The sequence below is a fragment of the Chelonia mydas genome, chromosome 3 (genome assembly GCF_015237465.2).
Source record: "Chelonia mydas isolate rCheMyd1 chromosome 3, rCheMyd1.pri.v2, whole genome shotgun sequence".
NCBI lineage: Eukaryota > Metazoa > Chordata > Testudines > Cheloniidae > Chelonia > Chelonia mydas.
The window spans coordinates 168,400-188,126 of record NC_057851.1 but is presented as its reverse complement, the minus strand read 5'-3'; the positions used below and the strand labels follow the sequence as shown (position 1 = coordinate 188,126).

The window sequence follows — 19,727 nt, the reverse complement described above, 5'->3', positions numbered from 1 at the left end:
TCATTTTCTATAGTTTCAGAGTTTTCAGTCACATTATGTATGTCACATAGCCACAGTACATCACCTGTAGCAAAAAGGAAAAAAAATCTCCATCATCCAGAAACAACCATAGATAAATTTGTGATAAGAACCAGCAGATTACAAAAAGAGGTAATTGATTAAAAAATTGCCTGGTTTGTTTATGCAACAAACTCTCCTTTCCGTATGATTGAGAACCCACGCTTCATTAACATGGTTCAGTCATTAAGACCAGGATACAGTCCACCCAACAGAGCAGATGTCGCAGGCAAATTGCTGGATAAATTGCATGAAAGAGAAATTGAGCAGCGTGCAAAAGGTTTAGAGGGTAAAATTGTTAACCTAAGTCTTGATGGGTGGAGCAATGTCCACAATGATCCTGTTGTATGGGCTTGTGTGACAACAGAAGTAGGGAAGGTCTTCCTTACAGAAACAATTGATACATTAGGAAATGCACACACAGCAGAATACTTACAAGAAGTAGCAGTAAAAGCTATAACAAACTGAAAAAAAAATGCAAATGTCTAGTACACAGCTTGGTCACAGACAATGCTGCAATTGTATCCAAGATGAGAAGAAATTTAGAAGAGAGTCCCAAGCTAATAACATAAGGTTGCAGTGCTCATCTGATGCACCTCCTTAGCCAAAGACTTCAGCGTTCCAGAAATAAAGGCTAATGTTGTTGAAACTGCAAAACAGTTCCATAACAATCACTTTGCAGCAGGTGCTCTGAAAAAAGTGGGAGGAACCAAGCTAACTCTCCCACAAGACATGCGATGGAATTCAGTAGTGGACTGTTTTGAGCACTATATCAAGAACGGGCTTAATCTGATGACAGTTTGTGAACAAAATCGTGAAAAAATAGATGGCACTGTCACAGCCAAAATTCTCAACATCGGGCTTAAGAGAAAGGTTGAACACAGGCTGAGTACCCTGAAGCCTATTTCTGTAGCCTTGAACAAAATGCAGGGAAATAGCTGTTTTACTGCTGCCACTGTTGAAATTTGGAAGGAACTGAGTGAGAGCTTTAAAAGAGAAATATGCAATGACAGAGTTAAATTACAAGCATTAAAAAAAACGAATGGGACAAGCACTATCTCCAGCTCATTTTCTTGCAAATATTCTCAATACTCTGTACCAGGGTCAAACCTTAATTGCTGAAGAAGAGGAGTTGGCTATGACATGGACATCCAGCAATCATCCCTCCAAACGCCAACTATAATAAACTTCAGTGCTAACGGTAAACCATTCAAGATATATATGTTTGCTGATGATGTTTTAAAGAAAGTCACACCAGTGAACTGGTGGAAGTCACTTAAGCACTTGGATTCAGAGACTGTTGAAGTGATAATCTCACTTTTAACAGCAGTAGCTTTTTCTGCCGGTGTAGAAAAAAATATTTTCTTCCTTTGGACTAATTCATTCCAAATTAAGAAATCGTTTGGGACCTGAAAAAGTAGGAAAGCTTGTTTTTCTTTTCCAAATTATGAACAAACAGGAAAATGAAGGTGAAGACAACTGAGTTAGTTGCAGAAGCCAATATTTTAGGTTTCTCATGTTAACCTGGCTGACATAGTCGATTAAATTTTTGTTTGTTTTTTTAAAAAATATTTCATTTAACTATTTTAGTTAAAAACAATTAACAAAAACAAACGTGATTTTAAAAAACTTAATGTTTAACTAAACTCAAAAATTCACGTTTATTTTAACAAAAACATATGTTTGCTGCTGAAGAAAAAAATCCAGAATACATAACGTCATTGTTTTCGTTAAATATAAGAACATAAGAATGGTCATACTGGGTCAGACTAAAGGTCCATCAAGCCCAGTATCCTGTCCTCTGACAGTGGCCAATGGCAGGTGCCCCAGAGGGAATGAACAGACAGGTTATCATCTAGTGATCCATGCCCTGTCACCCAATCCCAGCTTCTGGCAAACAAAACAATTTAAATATCTGTCTGGTAACGTTCTCCTCCTAATATAGCATGGCAAGAAAATCCTCCAAATATTAATGTTTAACCTGTTGAATTAGAGAGAGTTTGCCTCCCAATGACTTCATAAATACCTGCTTCAATTACCTTTAGTAAATGAAATAACCAATCATTCATTTTCTCTTATAGCTGTAAAACTAATCTGAAAAGTTTTCAAAAGAAATAGCTTTAAAAATGTATAGTGTGTACCTTCTAAAAACGAAACCTAGATCTCTGAGTTGTGAAGAATACGTATTAAGCTTATAACAACCAACAAGAATGTACTTTTATGTAGAAATCCATCATTAAATCGAGTCTTCCTGAGTAGTGATTTAAATCATGATTTAAGTTTGATTTGAATCAAATCCACCCTGCTGAACACTGTTTGAATCTTGCAGAAGTATTTGTAATTAACAACCATCAACAATTCCAGTACAGTTATGTTACTCTGATAAGATGTTAATCAAGGTGCTTACAGATGCACAAGGATAAAGAGGGGTCAGCCTCAGCACCAAATGTCCATGTGCTGTGTGTGGAAAAGTGTATTCCCGCTGCTAAAACTCTATTACAGGTTTCAGAGTAGCAGCTGTGTGAGTCTGAGCAGCCGTGTAGTATCCACAAAAAGAACAAGAGGACTTGTGGCACCTTAGAGACTAACAAATTTATTTGAGCATAAGCTTTCATGAGCTACAGCTCAGTTCATCAGATGCATGCATCCGATGAAGTGAGCTGTAGCTCATGAAAGCTTATGCTCAAATAAATTTGTCTGTCTCTAACCTATGTTAGGAAACTGATCTAGCAGAAGTTTGCTTGACTAGGGATTGGTCCTGTGCTTTGAGCTGCTGAAACTAGAAGAGCATCTGCCTAGATGCTAACATTTAAACTTCTTTCAATGACAGTTCAGGCATTCAAATATTATAATATTGCAAGGCATTGAAAATTATGTGAGTCTAGACAGAGCTTGAGCATGACATGAGAGCCAGGTGCACGCACAGATCACCTCAGAAAGGGCCTACCCATAGAAACATCTTAATTAATTAGCCTCTCACAGTTTGTATGGCAACTTCCACCTTCTCTGTATGTGTATCTATCTATATACCTTCTTATTATTCGTTCCATTCTATGCAGACGATGAAGTGGGCTGTAGCTCACGAAAGCTTATGCTCTAATAAATTGTCAGTCTCTAAGGTGGCACAAGTACTCCTGTTCTTTTTGCGGATACAGACTAACACGGCTGCTACTCTGAAACCTAACATAGATTGTTAATATAGATAATAACATAGTGCCTAGGAGCCCTGGTCGTGGTCCAGGACCCCACTGTGCTCGGCCCTGTACAAACACAAAACAAAACATGCTCCCCTACCCCTGAGAGTTTACAACCTAAGTTTAGGGAAGAGACACCAGGTGGACGCAGACCCACGGACGTGGAATACAAGGCAACGCGATGATAGGCTACGGTCTCCATTTACCCGCTTTGTGGTTCGCGCCTTCTCCACCCGCAGGGACGAGCTGCCCCTCTCCGGCCGAGAACCCGCCAGTAACTCGAGCTGGGCTCCCCCGGGCACGGAGACACCCTGCCCTAGAGAGCTCACGGCCCAGTCTGAAACAAGGCGCAACGAGTCAGTGGGGCACTGAGGGGGGAGCTGCGGGACGCGCTCAGCCGGGGCTGCCCCTTGGCCCCGGGTCCCAGGGGCCGGCCGGCGCAGAGCACAGCGCGGGGCGGGGGGGGCAGCAGAGCGGGCTGAGGCCGGGGGGTGTCCGGGCAGAGGGGGCGGGCCGCAGGCACTTACCGAACAGCCGCCGCTCCACATGGCGCGCGCCCAACTAGCGCCTCATCGCTGTGCGCCCCTCACAAACAAACATCAGCGATCTTCACCCACGTGACCCAAACAGGCTCGTGGTGACATCATCTCGGCGCGCCTCACGCATGGCGTCAAACCCTCCGCAAGAGCGGCCGTTTCCGAGAGTGCCACGCCCCCTCCCACTCTGGCGGGCCAGCCCCCGCCCCCGGTCAGGAGCAGGAGTCACTGTGCGGGTGTGACCGCAGCCCGAGGCGGCGCGCGCCCGCGGGTCGCTTCCCCTGCCCGGGGGCCGCTTACCCCGCCCTCTGATGCCAGCCCCTAGCGCATGGCTGGCCCCACATACCCCTTGCCGTAGTCCGTTGGCTCCCCGCGGTGGCTTCAAACACGGGCTTCATGCCTTTGTCTTGGGGCCCTTCCTAGCCAGTCTCCTCGGAGGCACCTCTGCTGTGAGCCCTTCAGAAGCCAGCTAGCTGCCATGCCCAGGCAGGTGGCCAGCTGTGAGTATTGCTCACTGAGCCTACATTACTACTGGCAGCTGGAGGGGCAGGTGAGGACTGGGTTGGCGGAGTGGCGTTATGGGAGCTGGAGAGAGAGGCTGCCTGTGCAGTCTTCTCCTAATCATGAACTACGACTGAATCCTCTTCTGAGCCATCTGAATGACAAGGCCACCGGTTTCTTCTGGCTCATTTGACTTCTCCCCCTCCGCAACTAGGGCACCACCTGCCAAAACGAGCTCAGGAAATATCTTTTGAGTAGCCATCAAACTCTCACCATAATGGTCCTGCATTCCCATTTGTGTCCTTTAGGGTGTGTCTCGCCTAGATTATAAACCCAGAAAGGACCATTGTAATCATCTAGTTTGATTTAGAAGTGTGTTGTTAGAACATAGAATCATATAGGACTGGAAGGGACCTCGAGGGGTCATCTAGTCCAGTCCTTAACACTCCTGGTAGGACTAAGTTATCTACACCAGGGGTCTCAAACTCAATTTACCTTAGGGCCAGTGCCAGTCCTCAAATCCTCCCAGTGGGCCAGTAATGTCACTCATGCTGCCCAGAACCTGCCCCCCCAAACTCCACCCCCCATCTGCCTAAGGCTCTGGGATAGGGTAACCAGATGTCCCATTTTTATAGGGACAGTCCTGTTTTTTGGGACTTTCTCTTATGTAGGTGCCCATTACCCCCCACCCCGTCCCATTTTTTCACAGTTGCTGGTCGTCCTACTCTGGGAGGCAGTTTGGGTGAGGGAGGAGGTCTGGGGTAGGGGATTGGGGTGCAGGGTGAAAGCTCCAGAAGGGAGTTTGGGTGCAGAAGGGGTGAGAGGTTGGACTCTGGGAGGGAGTCTGGGTGGGAGAGGAGGTCTGGAGTGCAGGCTCTGGGATGGAGTTTGGATGCTGGGTGCAGGCTCTGGGCTGGGGCAAGGGATGGGGGAGGCAGGAGGATGGGGTGGGGTTGCAGGCTCTGGGAGGGAGCCTGGGGGTGTGAGGGTTGTGTGGGAAAGGGGAGGGGGTGCAGGCTCCAGGAGGGAGTTGGGGTGTGTGGCGCTTACATGGGGCTCCAAAGCAGGGTGGGCAGGGTTGGGGGGGCCTCCACACGCTGCTGCACCGCCCCCACAGCTTCCCATTGGCCGCAGAGGTGCTCGGGGCAGGGGCAGCACGCGGAGGCACAGTCCTGCCCCGTCCTGGGGCCACAGGGAGTGGCTGGGAGACACATGGAGCGGCTGGTAGACACATGGAGCGAGCAGACAAAAGCCGCTCAGCTCCACTGCGCTGCCGGTGGTGAGTGGGGCCCTGGGTCATTTTAAATCACGCGGGGCGGAGTGCCCCGGGGCGGCAGGCAGGGCCAAGGGAGAGACCCGGCCCCAAAATTGCTGGAGCCACGCGGGCCACATTGGAGAGGTTCTGAAGCCGCAGATGGCCCATGGGCCGGGAGTTTGAGACCTCTGATTTAGACCATCCCTGACAGGTGTTTGTGGGGGAGGGATAGCTCAGTGGTTTGAGCATTGGCCTGCTAAACCCAGGGTTGTGAGTTCAATCCTTGAGGGGGCCATTTAGGGATCTGGGGCAAAAATTGGGGATTGGTCCTGCTTTGAGCAGGGGGTTGGACTAGATGACCTCCTGAGGTCCCTTCCAACCCTGATATTCTATGATTCTATGAATCTCCATCATTGGAGATTTTTAAGAGCAGACTAGACAACCTCCCTAGGCACTTTATTACATTGCTTAACCACCCTGACAGTTAGGAAGTTTTTCCTAGTGTCCAGCCTAAACTTCCCATGCTAGCTAATGTGTTATAGAAGGCTAGTTTAATGGCTGAAGCACAAGCCTAAGGTTTGAGAGACTTGGGATCAATTTCCTGCTCTACCAGAGACTTCCTGTGTAACCTTGAGCAAGTCACTTAGCCTATCTGTGCCTCAGTTCCCCATTTGTAAATGGGGATAATAATACTTTTCTATTTCATGGTGGTGTTGTGAGGATAAAGATGGTGAAGTTCTCAGATACTGTAATAATAGGAGCCAGCCATACAAGAACCTTAGAAAAAAGCCTAATGTAAACAAGGCAGTGAAAACTTTAACAGGTGGTAAGTTGGTTGCCTTAAAACCAAAGAAGAAGTTCCAACATATTAGCTAACATACATCTTTAAATCCTAGTTAGACAAAGTCTAGCATTCACACATTGGTAAACAGAGGAGAGTCTAGAGGTTGTTTTAAGAGTTGTGCAGATAAGTCCATTTGTATTAAGTCAACCGTTTATACTTCCACTTTCTTCTTTCAGCATTAAATGGACAAGTGAAAAATTTTCAGCCTCTCCTCATTGCCTTGGTCTCCTTGTCTGTTTCCCTCACTCTGATTTTTCTCTCTAGAACTCCAATCTCCTTTCCCCTTCTTTAGGATTTTTTCCCCTTCAGATTAATTCTCAATAAATATTTATCTTTTGTATTTGGGATAAAAAAAGATGATGCTGTCTCATCATACGGTGATAACACTCTTTCCATTCCACTAGTATTTTTGGATGGCGTTAAACGGAGGTTAGACATTTCAAAATCAGCAAGTCCAGATAACTTGCTTCCAAGAGTTTTAAAAGCGCTTGCTGAGGAGCTCGCTGGACCATTACTGTTGATTTTCAATCAGTCTGTAAGCACTGGAGAAGTTCCAGACGATTGGAAGAAAGCTAATTTTTTAAAAGGGTAAATGAGATGACCCAGGTAATTAAGAGACTGTCAGCCTGACACCGATCCCAGGCAAGATAATGGAGTGGCTGATATGGGACTCGATTGATAAAGAACTAAGGGAGGGTAATGTAACTAATGCAAATCAACATGGGTTTATGGAAAATAGATCCTGTCAAATTAACTAGATATCTTTTTTTGATGAGATTACAAATTTGGTTGATAAACATAATAGTGCTTACATAATATAATAACAGGTTTCAGAGTAACAGCCGTGTTAGTCTGTATTCGCAAAAAGAAAAGGAGTACTTGTGGCACCTTAGAGACTAACCAATTTATTTGAGCATGAGCTTTCGTGAGCTACAGCTCACTTCATCGGATAGGCATCATCTGTAAGGGCTTGACTTGCTATTGCACAACATTTTGACTAGAAAATTAGAACTATATAAAATGAAACTGGCACACATTAAACTGATTAAAAACTGGCTAACTGATAGGTCTCAACAGGTAACTGTAAACAGGGAATTGTCATCAAACAGATCTGTTTCCATGGGGCCCTTATGGGATTGGTTCTTGGACCTACACTATTTAACATTTTTATTAATGACCTGAAAGAAAATATAAAAATTGGGGAAATGGTAAATAATGAAGAGAGCAGGTCACTGATTCAGAGCAATCTAGATCACTTGGTAAACAGCACAGGAAAACAATATGTTTTAATAAAGCTAAATGTAATATATGCATCTTGGAACAAAGAATGTAGGCCATATGTACAGGATGGGAGACTCTATCCTGGGAAGCAGTGACTTTGACAAAGATTTGGGGGTTATAGTGGATAATCAGCTAAACATGAGCTCTCAGTGTGATGCTGTGGCCAAAAGAGCTAATGTTATTCTGGAATGCATAAATTGGGGAATTTCGAGTAGGGGTAGAGAGGTTATTTTATGTCTGTATTTTGCACTAGTATGACCACTATTGGAATGCTGTGTCTCTTTCTGGTGCCCACAATTCAAGAAGGATGTTAATAAATTGGAGTGAGTTCAGAGAAGAACCACGACAATGATTAAAGGAATAGAAAACATGCCTCATAGTTATAGATTCAAGGAACGCAATCTATTTATTGTAACAAAGAGAAAGCTAAGGGGTGATTACAGTCTAAGTATAGATCTCTATCATATATGGATAACAAATATTTAACAATGGGCTCTTCAGTCTATCAGAGAAAGGCATACCATAATCCAATGGCCGGACGTTAAAGATAAACAAGTTCAGACTGGAAATAAGGTGTACATTTTTAACAAGTTAAGTCCAAAGCAGACTGTGAAGAGTTAGAAAGGGATCTCACAAAACTGGGTGACTGGGCAAGAAAATGGCAGATTAAATTCAATATTCATAAATGCAAAGTAATGCACATTGGAAAACAATCTCAATTATACATACAAAATTATGGGGTCTAAATGAGTTGTTACCACCCAGGGGAAAGATCTTGGAGTTATTTATGATAGTTCTCTGAAAACATCTGCTCAATGTGCAATGGTAGTCAAAAAATCTAACAGAATCCTAGAAACCATTAGGAAAGAGATAAGCCAGAAAATATCATGATGCCACTATATAAATCACTGTGCTCCCACACCTTGAATAAGGCATGCAGTTCTGTTCGCCCCATCTCAAAAAAGATATATTAGAATTGGAAAAAGTACAGAGAAGGGCAACAAAAACGATTAGGAGCATAGATCAGCTTCTATACGAGGAGGGATTAAAAAGACTTGGACTGTTCAGCTTGGAAAAGAGATGACTGAGGCGATATATTATAGAGCTTTATAAAAGCAGGAATGGTGTGGAGAAAGTAAATAAGGACGTGTTATTTACCCATTCACATAACACAAGAACCAGGTGTCACCCAATGAAATGAATAGGCTGGGTTAAAACAAATGGAAGTACTTCTTTACACAACACACAGTCAACCTGTGGAACTCATTGCCAGGCGATGCTGTGAAGGGCAAAAGTATAACTGAGTTTAAAAAAAAAAATAGATAACTTATGGAGGATAGGTCCAACTGTGGCTACTAGCCAAGATGGTCAAGGATGTAATCCATGCTCTGGGTGTCCCTAAACCTCTGACCGCTAGAAGCAGGGACTGGATAATAGGGTCACTGAATACATTGCCCTATTCTGTTCACTCCCTCTGAAGCGTCTGGCAATGGGCTTAGGCATCCGCCGAAGACAGGATACTGGTCTAGATGGACCATCAGTCTGACCCCGTATGGCCGTTCTTATGTAGATGATCACAAGGATCCCTCTTGGTCTTAGACTCTTTGAATGAATGTATCCTTCTCTCCCCTTTCTGCGCTGACTCCTCTCCTCCCCGATCTTTCATGGAATTCCTCCTTCCCTTTCCTCTCACGTCTGCTTTCTTCCCCTTCCCCAATCTCACCTTCCCGTCTTCTCTCTTTCCGCAGGCAGCAATCACTGGTGGCCAGTAAAGCCACCGGACCCCCTTGCAGTCAAGGCCCCCGCTGCTCGGGCATCCGCTGGAGGGGTGACCCCACAGCTGTATTCTCGCCGTTGCCCCGAAGACACGAAGCTCTCTTCGAGCTGGGCTCCCACACGGCCACGTTAACCGTCGCTCACGCCGGGCGCCCGCGGCCCCCCATCCCGCCGCAGGCTGTTGCGCTGGGAGGCGACAGGCGGTTCTGCGGCCGCGCCGGGAGGCTCGCGGGAGAAAGGCGGGGGCGCTGGGCACTGCCGGGGCGGCGGGGAGCCCTTCTCGACAGGCAGAGCCCGGGAGCGAGTCACGCCCCCGCCCGGAAGCGCTGTTCGATCTGTCCCGGAAGCGGAAGCGGCGTTAGCAAGATGGCGGCGGCGGCGGAGCAGGCGGCGGCGGCGGGAGCCGGCTCCGAGTCTTGCGCCCCGCCGGTGTGCGTGCTGGTGCTGGGCATGGCGGGCTCTGGGAAAACCACCCTGGTGCAGGTGATGAGCTTAGAGCCGGGGGAGGGGCCCCGCTCCCGGGCCGGGGGGCAGGCGGCTGCGGGGGGCGGGGAAGCGAGGTCTCTCCTGTCCTTTGATCTCTCCCTCTCCTCCTCCTCAGAGGCTCACGGCCCATTTGCACAGCCAGAATTCCCCGCCCTACGTCGTCAACCTGGACCCTGCTGTGCGCGAGCTGCCTTTTGCAGCCAACATCGGTGAGTAGCTCGCGCTGCGCGCTCTGGCTCCTGGGGCAGATGCGCTTTTGTCAATCTCTGTTGATGCCCTTTCATGCAACCCTGTTATAGGAAGTGCTGAGTCAGAGCAAATAGCTGGTGGTTTAATATACAGACTCCTCTGACTACTAAGCCTATTTGTTCATCCCAGTCACGTTTCTAAGGCAAGTCTAACACCTCCCAGTTCATAATGTCACATGCAGTTGAGGGTTGAGCAGAATGAGCTATTTCTCTTTTTCCCTTACCCATGAAAGATTTATCTAGTAGTGCTGTCTCTGTGCCTGGTCCTGATTGAGAGGGCTCTGGGTTGTAGGCAGGTTGGGATGAATACTGGGTTTTGCTAGTTTCCCTTCAAAATCATAGATACAAAACTTACTAGATGTGCAATTCACTGTATTCTCAATACGTTCGTAGTTTTTGTATATCTTTGTTCAGAAATGGGAAGTTGGATGCTGTGAGGTAGTTGGCTAGGTGGGTTGTTGGAAGAGTCTGAATGCTAATGTGGGAGTTTATTTAGGGTAGACTAACGCGGTATAACTAGGGAGAAAAGGGTTTATTTATTTTTTTGCATTGCACAAGCAACTAAAAGCTTGAGTCAGGATTGGAGCCCCATTGTTCTGGGCATAGTACAGATGCTCAGGTAAACAGCCCCTGATTTGGAAAGTTTGCTGTCTAATTTGGAAGAAGCTGTAACAAACAATGGAGAGAATGAGGAATGAAGGACAAAAGTAGTAGTAATATGAGGTGGTTCTGAAGCATTTGAAAGCTTTCTCTTTTATTTATAAATAAAAGAGATCGGCAGTTGCCACTTAGTTTAGCCATTTTCAATTTGTGACTTCCTTTGTGCATCACAGAAGGAGTCTTGAGGGAGGAAGCTGAAGGACAAGACTAATAGCCTTTCAGAATAGTTTAGAGAAGAGCATTCTATTTTTAAGGGTTGGTGTGCAACGAAGTGCAAAGAAATTGCAGAAGGGGACAAATGAGTGAACAAGATTTTCAATTTTGAAACTGGAAAAGTAAAAAATATAAACTGCCTATCAAGAAGCACTTGATGAGTGGAGGTTATTTCAGTTTGGGATGCCCTTCATTTGTGATATTCAGATTGGATTAAACAGAGCATTGGAGGATGCTTTAGTCCCAGGTTGCCCTCTACAGTGTAAGGGAGTGAAGCTTTCAGACTTCCTTTTCCTGGTTTGGGTAAGGGAATGCTATATAACAGCTCTGTCTTCTATTTCAGTCTGTTTTAATCACTGGGAACAACTGTGTTCTAGCTTAGGCATATGGACTACATGTTGTTTCCGTAGCACTCAGAACTGGGCAGGCACCTTCCAGAGATATAATTGATGTTGCTGGCCTGAAGAATTTAAAATCTAAATAGATTTAAGTGAACCAAAAAAACCACATAAGTTATGAAAGAAAAAAAAATCAAAAGTTTAGGTGGGTGGGGGAAGGATGCCCATGGTTCCAGTGAAAGCAAGTGGCTGCTTAGATAGATGTGTCTTGACCGATTGTGTTGTATCGTATTTACTTATTTAAAAAGTAAATTTTTGGGTGGCTCTTGGGGTTTAATTTTTACTTTCTGCACAGCACATAAACTCTTTGACACAAAATATTATTGAGGCTAATAGATTAGGATTCATTCAAAAAAGAATTATATCTATATGAATAATTTGCACATTCAAAATCACACTAAAAAGGGATGGAAACTTTCCTACTTCAGGGCATAAAACAACCACCAGCTGTCTGAGGTTAGGAAGAAACTTCCCCCTGTGCATATTATTCCATAACTGTCAACTGTGGGGTGTCATGCACCTTTCTGTAAAGTATCCGGTATTGACTACAGGCAGATGTGGGTGACTGGACTAAAATAAACTACTGGTCTGATCCATCCTGGTAATTCCTATATTTCTGTGAAATGGGAAGGGGATGATATTGTGGTAACAAAAGAATGTGAATTGGAGAGTACAGACGGGTGGATGGTGGGTGGCTGAAAAATGAAAGGTTAGAAAATGAGAATGAGAAACACAGTGGGCAATGGGAGGGAGTGTTGATAGTGAAGTATTTGCAGTGCTAGATGAGGGGTGGATTTAGAGGATTACAAGCAAACAGTGCTGTAGAGAACTATAAATTATTGCTTTACAGCAGCAGTTCTCAAACTGTGGGTCGGGACCCCATTTTAATGGGGTCATCAGGACTGGCTTAGACTTTCTGGGGTCCAGGGCTAAAGCTGAAGCCCAAGTCCCACTGCCCGGGGCTGAAGCCAAAACTCGAGGACTTCAGCCCTTGGCACTGGGGCTCAGGTTACAGTCCCCCTGACTGGGGCTGAAGCCTCTGGGCTTTGCCCCTCGCCCCCACAGGGGTGGGTGTGGAACTTGGGCTGGGCTCAAGCTTCAGTTCCTCCTCCTGGGTTTGTGCAGTAGTTTTTGTTGTCAGAAGGGGGTCACGGTGCAATGAAGTATGAGAATCCGGCTTTACAGCCGTCAAGAGGGTTGGATTCTTCACTGTTCAGATAAATGCACATATTCTGTTCACCATCGTATTTGGATCTAGCCCTGCTGAAAGCAAATCTAATCCAAACGGTGATTGTCAAACATGATACACGAGACCTCCAAATAGTTTACAATGTGGCGTTTTACAAGTATGGTGGGGGTGGCTAGTGTCGATGAAGCATTAAAGTCCTCTGTGAAACTAGTCCCACATGTACTGGCTTCCTTCATTGAAGCAGGGAGGGGAGGGGGAATGCTTACACCTGGAGAGCTGTCTTTCCCCTCTCATCATATTATTATAATTTATTCAGTTGTTACTTTATCACTTTTATTCTTTTCTAGATATCAGAGACACAGTGAAGTACAAAGAAGTCATGAAACAGTATCCTTTTCCTTTGCTTAAGATCACCTCTGCATATTCAACTCCTGCAGACACAGACGACCATCTCTGTACACTGGGGAAAACAGAGAGGATTGGTTTGGGGTTGCTCATGGGTAAAATGTATCCAGAGTCAGTGAGAATTTAACATAGGATACTGGTTGGGCTGGGTAGGTTGGAAAATGAGGGCTTTGGTTTGCTTGTTGGCTACTCCTGGGATGTGAAGTTAGAATGAAAATGTGTAATAAGGCCATCATGCCACTTAGATCATTTGTTTCCTTCCTGTAGTAATGTCTGCCCCAGCCCTACTGTTGTAGTGTTTGGGGAATGAAGATTTACACTTTGTGCTAGTGATTTTATGCCCAGTCAGTTCTCTGCCCTCTCAAAAGCAACAGGGATAGGAGCAAGTATTTGCTTCTTTTGTCATGCCACCCTGCAAACCCAATTCTGTGTGTCTAAGGGAAAAAAAACAACCCCCACCAAACACCCTCCTACTTCTCCATAGTGAGGGAGACTAAAGGATCAATTTTTGCAGGATTTAAGCAGTGGGTTTTTTAAAGAAGTTTCTATCCCTTGTAGTTTAGAAGAGTAACTTAGGCTGAAACGCTGCTATCTTCTTGAATGTTTATGCCACGGTTCTAGAGTCTCTTGCAGTGCAGTGATTTTTTTCAAGCAGCAGCAGAGTGAAATTAACATGAGTGGAGCTATTTGCTTGGAAGGAGGAATTAAAACTAGAGTATGGAGGGGAGAGAGTGCCCCTGCAGTACCACAGTGGCCTGATCTGAAGGGGTGTTTGGGAAGAGGTAAAACAGCTGCTTCTTTCCAGAAACAAGAATGGAAAGTGTGGAGAGGGCTTCAGATTTCTCTCCCACTGGTCAATAGTTGATGTAAAAGACGGAGTCCCTGTGCAGGGTCCAGAGCTGGCACCCTGGTAAGAATATTAAAGTCTGGCTTTCATAAATGAAAATGAAGCAAGGCTTTTGATGTGGATTATTTAACATTTGTACATAGTACATGTGTGGATAACAAGTACTTGAGGTTAGACTCCTAGCTATTGTTTAGGTGTGACTAGTAGTTTTGGTGGGGTATGTGGTTAGTGATTAAGATTTAATTTCAGAAAGGGGGACTACACAAAAATGAAGAAGTTAGTGAAACAGAAATTAAAAGGTACGGTGCCAAAAGTGAAATCCCTGCAAGCTGCATAGAAACGTTTTAAAGACACCATAATAGAGACTCAATTTAAATGTATACTCCAAATTAAAAAATGTAGTAAGAGAACCAAAAAAGTGCCACCATGACTAAACAACAAAGTAAAAGACGGAGTGAAAGACAAAAAGGCATCCTTTAAAAAGTGGAAGTTAAATCCTAGTGAGGAAAATAGAAAGGAGCATAAATTCTGGCAAATGAAGTGTAAAAATATAATTTGGAAGGCCAAAAAAGAATTTGAAAAACAGCTAGCCAAAGACTCAAAAAGTAATAGCAAAATTTTACTTTTAGCAGGAAGCCTGCTAAAAAACCAGTGGGGCCATTGGACAATCAAGAGGCTAAAGGAGCACTCAAGGAAGATAAGGCTGTTGTGGAGAAACTAAATGAATTCTTTGCATCTGTCTTCACAGCTGAGGATTTGTGGGAGATTCCCAAAGCTGAGCCATTCTCTTTAGATGACAAATCTGAGGAAGTGTCCCAGATTGAGGTGTCATTAGAGGAGGTTTTGGAACAAATTGGTAAACTAAACAGTAATAAATCACCAGGATGAGATGGTATTCACCAAGAGTTCTGAAGGAACTCAAATGTAAAATTGCAGAACTACTAACTGTAGTTTGTAACCTATCATTTAAATCATCTTCTGTACCAAATGACTAGCAATGACGAAGGCTGCGAGTCTGTCACGGATTCTGTGACTGATGCAGCAGCTGGTGCTGGCTCAGGGGCTGCCCCTGGGCCAGCAGCAGCAGTCTGGGTGTGTGGGAGGGGACTCAGAGCTAGGAGCAGGGGGTTGGAGGCTGCGGGGGGACAGGACGCTTACCTCGGGGTCAGGGGCTCCCTAACTCCCACTGACATGGCCCCCTGCAGCTTCTAGGCGATGGAGGGCTTGGGGGGGATCTCTATGCTGTCCGCATCTGCAGGCTCCGCCCCTGCAGCACCCATTGGCTGCGGTTCCCAGCCAATGGGATCTGCCGCAGCTGGTGCTTTTTGTGGGAATAGTGGAGCTCCTGCCCTGCTCCCTCTGCTGCCTAGGAGCTGCAGGGATGTGGAGCCGGGTAGGAAGCCCCTGCCAGTCCATTCCCCCTTCCCCACTCCCAGCACCAACGGGGGTCCTATGCCACCCAGCCTGGTCCCTCCCCTCCCTCCCCAAACATCTGTGGCTCTCTCCCGCCCCCCTGGGCAAACTGGTTGAAACTATAGTGAAGAACAAAATTGTCTGACATAGATGAACATTTTTGTTTGGGAAGAGTCAACATGGTTTTTGTAAAAGGAAATCATGCCACGCCAATCTATTAGAATTTTTTGAGGGTGTCAACAAGCATGTGGACAAGTGGGATCCAGTGGATATAGTGTACTTAGGTTTTCAGAAAGCCTTTGACAAGGTCCCTCACCAAAGGCTCTTAAACTAAGTAAGCTGTCTTGGGATAAGAGGGAGGTCCTCTCATGGATTAGTAAGTGATTTAAAAGATATGAAACAAAGGGTAGGAATGAATTATCAGTTTTCCGAGTGGAGAGAGGTAAATAATGGTGTCCCCCACGGGTCTGTACGGGGATCAGTCCTATTCAAAATATTCATAAAATTATCTGGAAAAAGGGGTAAACAGTGAGGTGGCAAAATTTGCAGATGATACAAAACTACTCAGGATAGTTAAGTCCCAAGCAGACTGCAAAGAGCTACAAAAGGTTTTCACAAAACTGGGTGACCGGGCAACAAAATGGCAGATGAAATTCAGTGTTGATAAATGCAAAGTAATGCGCTTTGGAAAACATAATCCCAACTATACATATAAAATGAGGGGTTCTAAATTAGCTGTTACCGCTCAAGAAAGAGATCTTGGGGTTGTGGATAGTTCTGAAAACATCCTCTCAATGTGCAGCGACAGTCAAAAAAGTGAACAGAATGTTGGGAATCATTAAGAAAGGGATAGATAATAGGACAGAAAATATCATATTGCCTCTATATAAATCCATGGTACACCCACATCTTGAATATTGTGTGCAGATGTGGTCATCCCATCTCATAAAAGATATATTGGAATTGGAAAAGGTTTAGAAAAGGGCAAAAACAATTATTAGGGGTATGGAATGGCTTCCATATGAGGAGAGATTAATAAGAATGGGACTTTTCATCTTGGAAAAGAGATGAGTAAGGGGGGATATGATAGATGTCTATAAAATCATGACTATTTTGGAGAAAGTAAATAAGGAAGTGTTATTTGCTTCTCATAACACAAGAACTTGGGTCACCAAATGAAATTAATAGGCCACAGGCTTAAAACAAAAGGAAGTATTTTTTCACACAACACACAGTCAACCTGTGGAACTCCTTGCCAGAGGATGTAGGCCAAGGCTATAACAGAGAATTAGATAACTTCGTGGAGGATAGGTCCATCAATGGCTATTAGCCAGGATAGGCAGGGATGGTGTCCCTAGCCTCTGTTTGCCAAAAGCTGGGAATGAGCGACAGGGGATGGATCACTTGATGATTGTTTGTTCTGTTCATTCCCTCTGGGGCACCTGACATTGGCCACTGTGGGAAGACAGGATACTGGGCTAGATGGACCTTTGGTCTGACCCAGTAGGGCCGTTTTTATGTTATGTTCTTCAGATGGAAGTTGGGATTTAAGTGCAAGGAGAGGGTTATAGCTGTCTCTACAGCATCCAAAATTGACCACTACTGGAGACTGAACACCTGACTTGATGGGCTTTTTATTGTTTGCCTGATCTTTTATTATGGATATTTGATCTCTGGGAAGAATGGTGTTATGAAATAGTGTAGGTATCGATGAGTTAGAGTTAGTGCTTGTAGCGTACAGTATAGCGGACTGCCCGGTCTGCTATAGTTAACTTTTATACTAGCTTTCAGTTTGAAGTTTGACTCTCAAGTGCTCTAAAATCTACACAATTACTTGAATAGCCTTGAACATTTTTGTGCCTCATGGGGGCGTGGGACAGGGTTAGTGATCCAGATTTTTGGTCATTTCACAAAGCGGTTCCTCACCTACAGCTTCCCTCCCACCCAAAAAGACCAAAAACAGATTTTAGGGTTCATGAATTCTGCCATTGTATTTTTGCATACAGATAAGGATCAAACTAGGGCTGAGATCATAACACCAGGGTCTCAGTCACTCAGGAGTTACCTCCGCCAAGTGCATGATACCCGTAGCCTTTTGGGGGACCAAAAAATCAGAGCATTTATATCTCATTGTAGGCATGTGCCTAATGCTCATGAACTAAATGGATTATGCTGAACATACGTGGACCGACGAGCAAAAGGAGTTTGAAGCAAGGAAAATTTCACTGCACCTCAAAAGAATAAGCAGTAGTCTTTGATCCCAGCCCACTCAGCCAGTGTCAATTTGAGTTCAGTCTAGGCCAGAAAACTCAAAAAGATCTGAAGACATTTTGCTAAAATCTAATTCTTTCAGGGTTTTTTTTTTTTTCATTTGGGGGGGAATGTAATCAAAGTATATTTGAATGAAAAAAAGACCTATGGATGCTTGCTGGGAGAAGGAATGGGGGAAAGGTTTGGGGGGAAGGGCATAAATGGGGATAGGTGGAATGGGAAGAGTTGAGGGCCTTGGGAGAGGGTGGGGAGGTGGCCCACTTGGAAGGAACCTGGGGAAGAATGAGACAGGGGTTCCTGTCGGCTCCAAGGAGGAACTTCTTGCATGGTAATGGCTTCTGCAGCGTTAATTAATGGCTTAATGACATGGGAAGGGCAGAGTGAGCTGGAACCAATGGGAAGACAAAATGTTTCAGGGAATAGTTGGGAAGAGCTTGGAGAAGGAGAGAGAGAGACACTTTGGATTTTTAATGCTTAAAATTACTGTAACAATGATGTAACAACTGTTAAGATTTTGGGACATAGACCATGTACAAGATTTCTCTGACTGACCCTGTTAGCAGCTACACACTTCAAACATTTCTAAGGATGGCCGATATCCCCATTCCACTGTAACAAAATGGACAGAAGAGTGGTTAGGAAACTGTAACAGGGTGCATGACCCGCCCCTCTTCCTGCGGCCCGCTTGCCCTCCCAATAAGGCTCAGAGAGGCTTCAGGGCTGTGCAACACCCGTGTCTTTATTAACTTAACTTCGTCCCACCACCAGTGTCCATCTATGTACAAGTTTTACAGGATTAATCTCCTTTACAGGCAGAGCCAGCCTTCAGCTAGGAGGCCTCCAGTTCCCTCCCTGGCTGACTTCTCCCTGGCTGCTCCCTGCCTTCTGGCTCCCTCCCAGTCTTTATAGCCCTTGGCTTGTCAGGTCAGCAGGTGTTGCCAATCCTCAGGCCGGCATCAGGCCTTTTCCATCAGCCCCAATCTGTTTCCCCTGATTGGAGCTGACTGTGCAGGGGCTAATTAGGTGCTTTTGCACCAGCACCCTGCTACAGAAACGCAAAGCAAGTGTGTGGCCTAGTGAAGAGACCACTGGACTGGGACAATTCCTGGCCTGCTGGGTGATGTTGGGCAAGTCACTTCACCGCTCTGTGTCTCAGTTTCCCATATGAAAAATGGGGTAATGATGTAAAGTTCTTTACAATGTACTGATGAAAACACTGTCCTTTCCTATTGTTTATTTGGTTACATCACCTAGGAAATTAGATTGTAAACTCTCCAAGGCAGGGGCTTTTTCTCTTACTTGTTACTGTTAGGTGTCTGGCATATTCTTGGACTGTGTAAACAAACAAGTAGTACCAGGTTTGGGAAAAAAGCCTATTAACATTTCGATAACCTTCTGCTTTTCTGAGCTGTGTGTGCAGATATGGTCTGGGCCCAAATGGTGGAATAGTGACTTCTCTCAATCTCTTTGCCACAAGATTTGATCAGGTATCAAGTTCTTTGTTCTTATTATATGAGGCTGTGCTGTATGTTAGTAAGAGGCAGCATGTAATTTACAAGCCAGTTTCACACTCTTCCAGATGTGGAATTGCAGAGGGCATGGTTTCACTGAGAAGAGAAGTTAGAAACTGCAGTAAAAAGTAATTGCTTTGAGGCAGGGTAAGTGCAGTCTGCTGCATTGAACCACATATCTAGTAAACTGAGTAATATTAAATTGAGTTTGATCCAGGGATTTGCTGCTGTGAGACTAAAATGTCTCAGGGATACAGACTGGAAGGGTGCAAACAACTGGCACCTCTGCCTGCTCCACTTGGCAAATAGAAAGCAGCAATACTGCAGCGATGTGTTTCTCCTTAACTTCTGATGACCTGGTTTAAAGTGAGCGGGGAAAACGTTATGGAGAGATAATGGTTGTGTTTGCAGCCATGTCCCCTGATTGTTGTTGTTATTAATCATGTTTATTATGGTAGTGCCAAAGTACCAACCAAGAATGGGAGCTCATAATGCTAGGCACTGTACAAACAGAGTAGCAGACAGTCTAAGCCCTGTATTTTCTTATCTTGTAACTTTGCTTGGGAAATGTATTTTTGTGCGTGTTTCCTTCTTAAATTATTTTTTTGGATGTTTGAAGGCAATTCACCTAACCATTTTTAA

At 44.9% G+C, this 19,727-nt stretch overlaps 1 protein-coding gene and 1 long non-coding RNA gene across 7 annotated transcripts in view; one reads left to right on the top strand and one right to left on the bottom strand.

Annotated features, from left to right (window-relative positions):
* Positions 1 to 13: 13 nt before the first annotated feature.
* Positions 14 to 3,950, bottom strand: LOC122464873. Its single transcript, XR_006289269.1, has 3 exons — positions 3,779 to 3,950; positions 3,458 to 3,588; positions 14 to 64 (listed from the first exon to the last, which is right to left on the bottom strand). It is a non-coding gene; the product is annotated as an uncharacterized LOC122464873 (long non-coding RNA).
* Positions 3,951 to 9,412: 5,462 nt separating this feature from the next.
* GPN1 (GPN-loop GTPase 1) overlaps positions 9,413 to 19,727 on the top strand; it is a 116,462-nt gene continuing 106,147 nt past the window's right edge. For 2 of the 6 annotated variants that reach the window (XM_043541928.1, XM_043541927.1), the window contains exons 1-4: positions 9,765 to 9,927; positions 10,046 to 10,139; positions 12,986 to 13,025; positions 18,995 to 19,061. In XM_043541928.1, coding sequence (XP_043397863.1) covers positions 9,811 to 9,927; positions 10,046 to 10,139; positions 12,986 to 13,025; positions 18,995 to 19,061 — 318 coding nt within the window. In that variant the 5' untranslated portion in view covers positions 9,765 to 9,810. Of the gene's footprint in view, positions 9,928 to 10,045; positions 10,140 to 12,985; positions 13,026 to 18,994; positions 19,062 to 19,727 lie in introns of all 6 variants that reach the window. The other 4 variants (XM_043541930.1, XM_037893566.2, XM_037893565.2 and 1 more) reach the window with 3 other exon arrangements.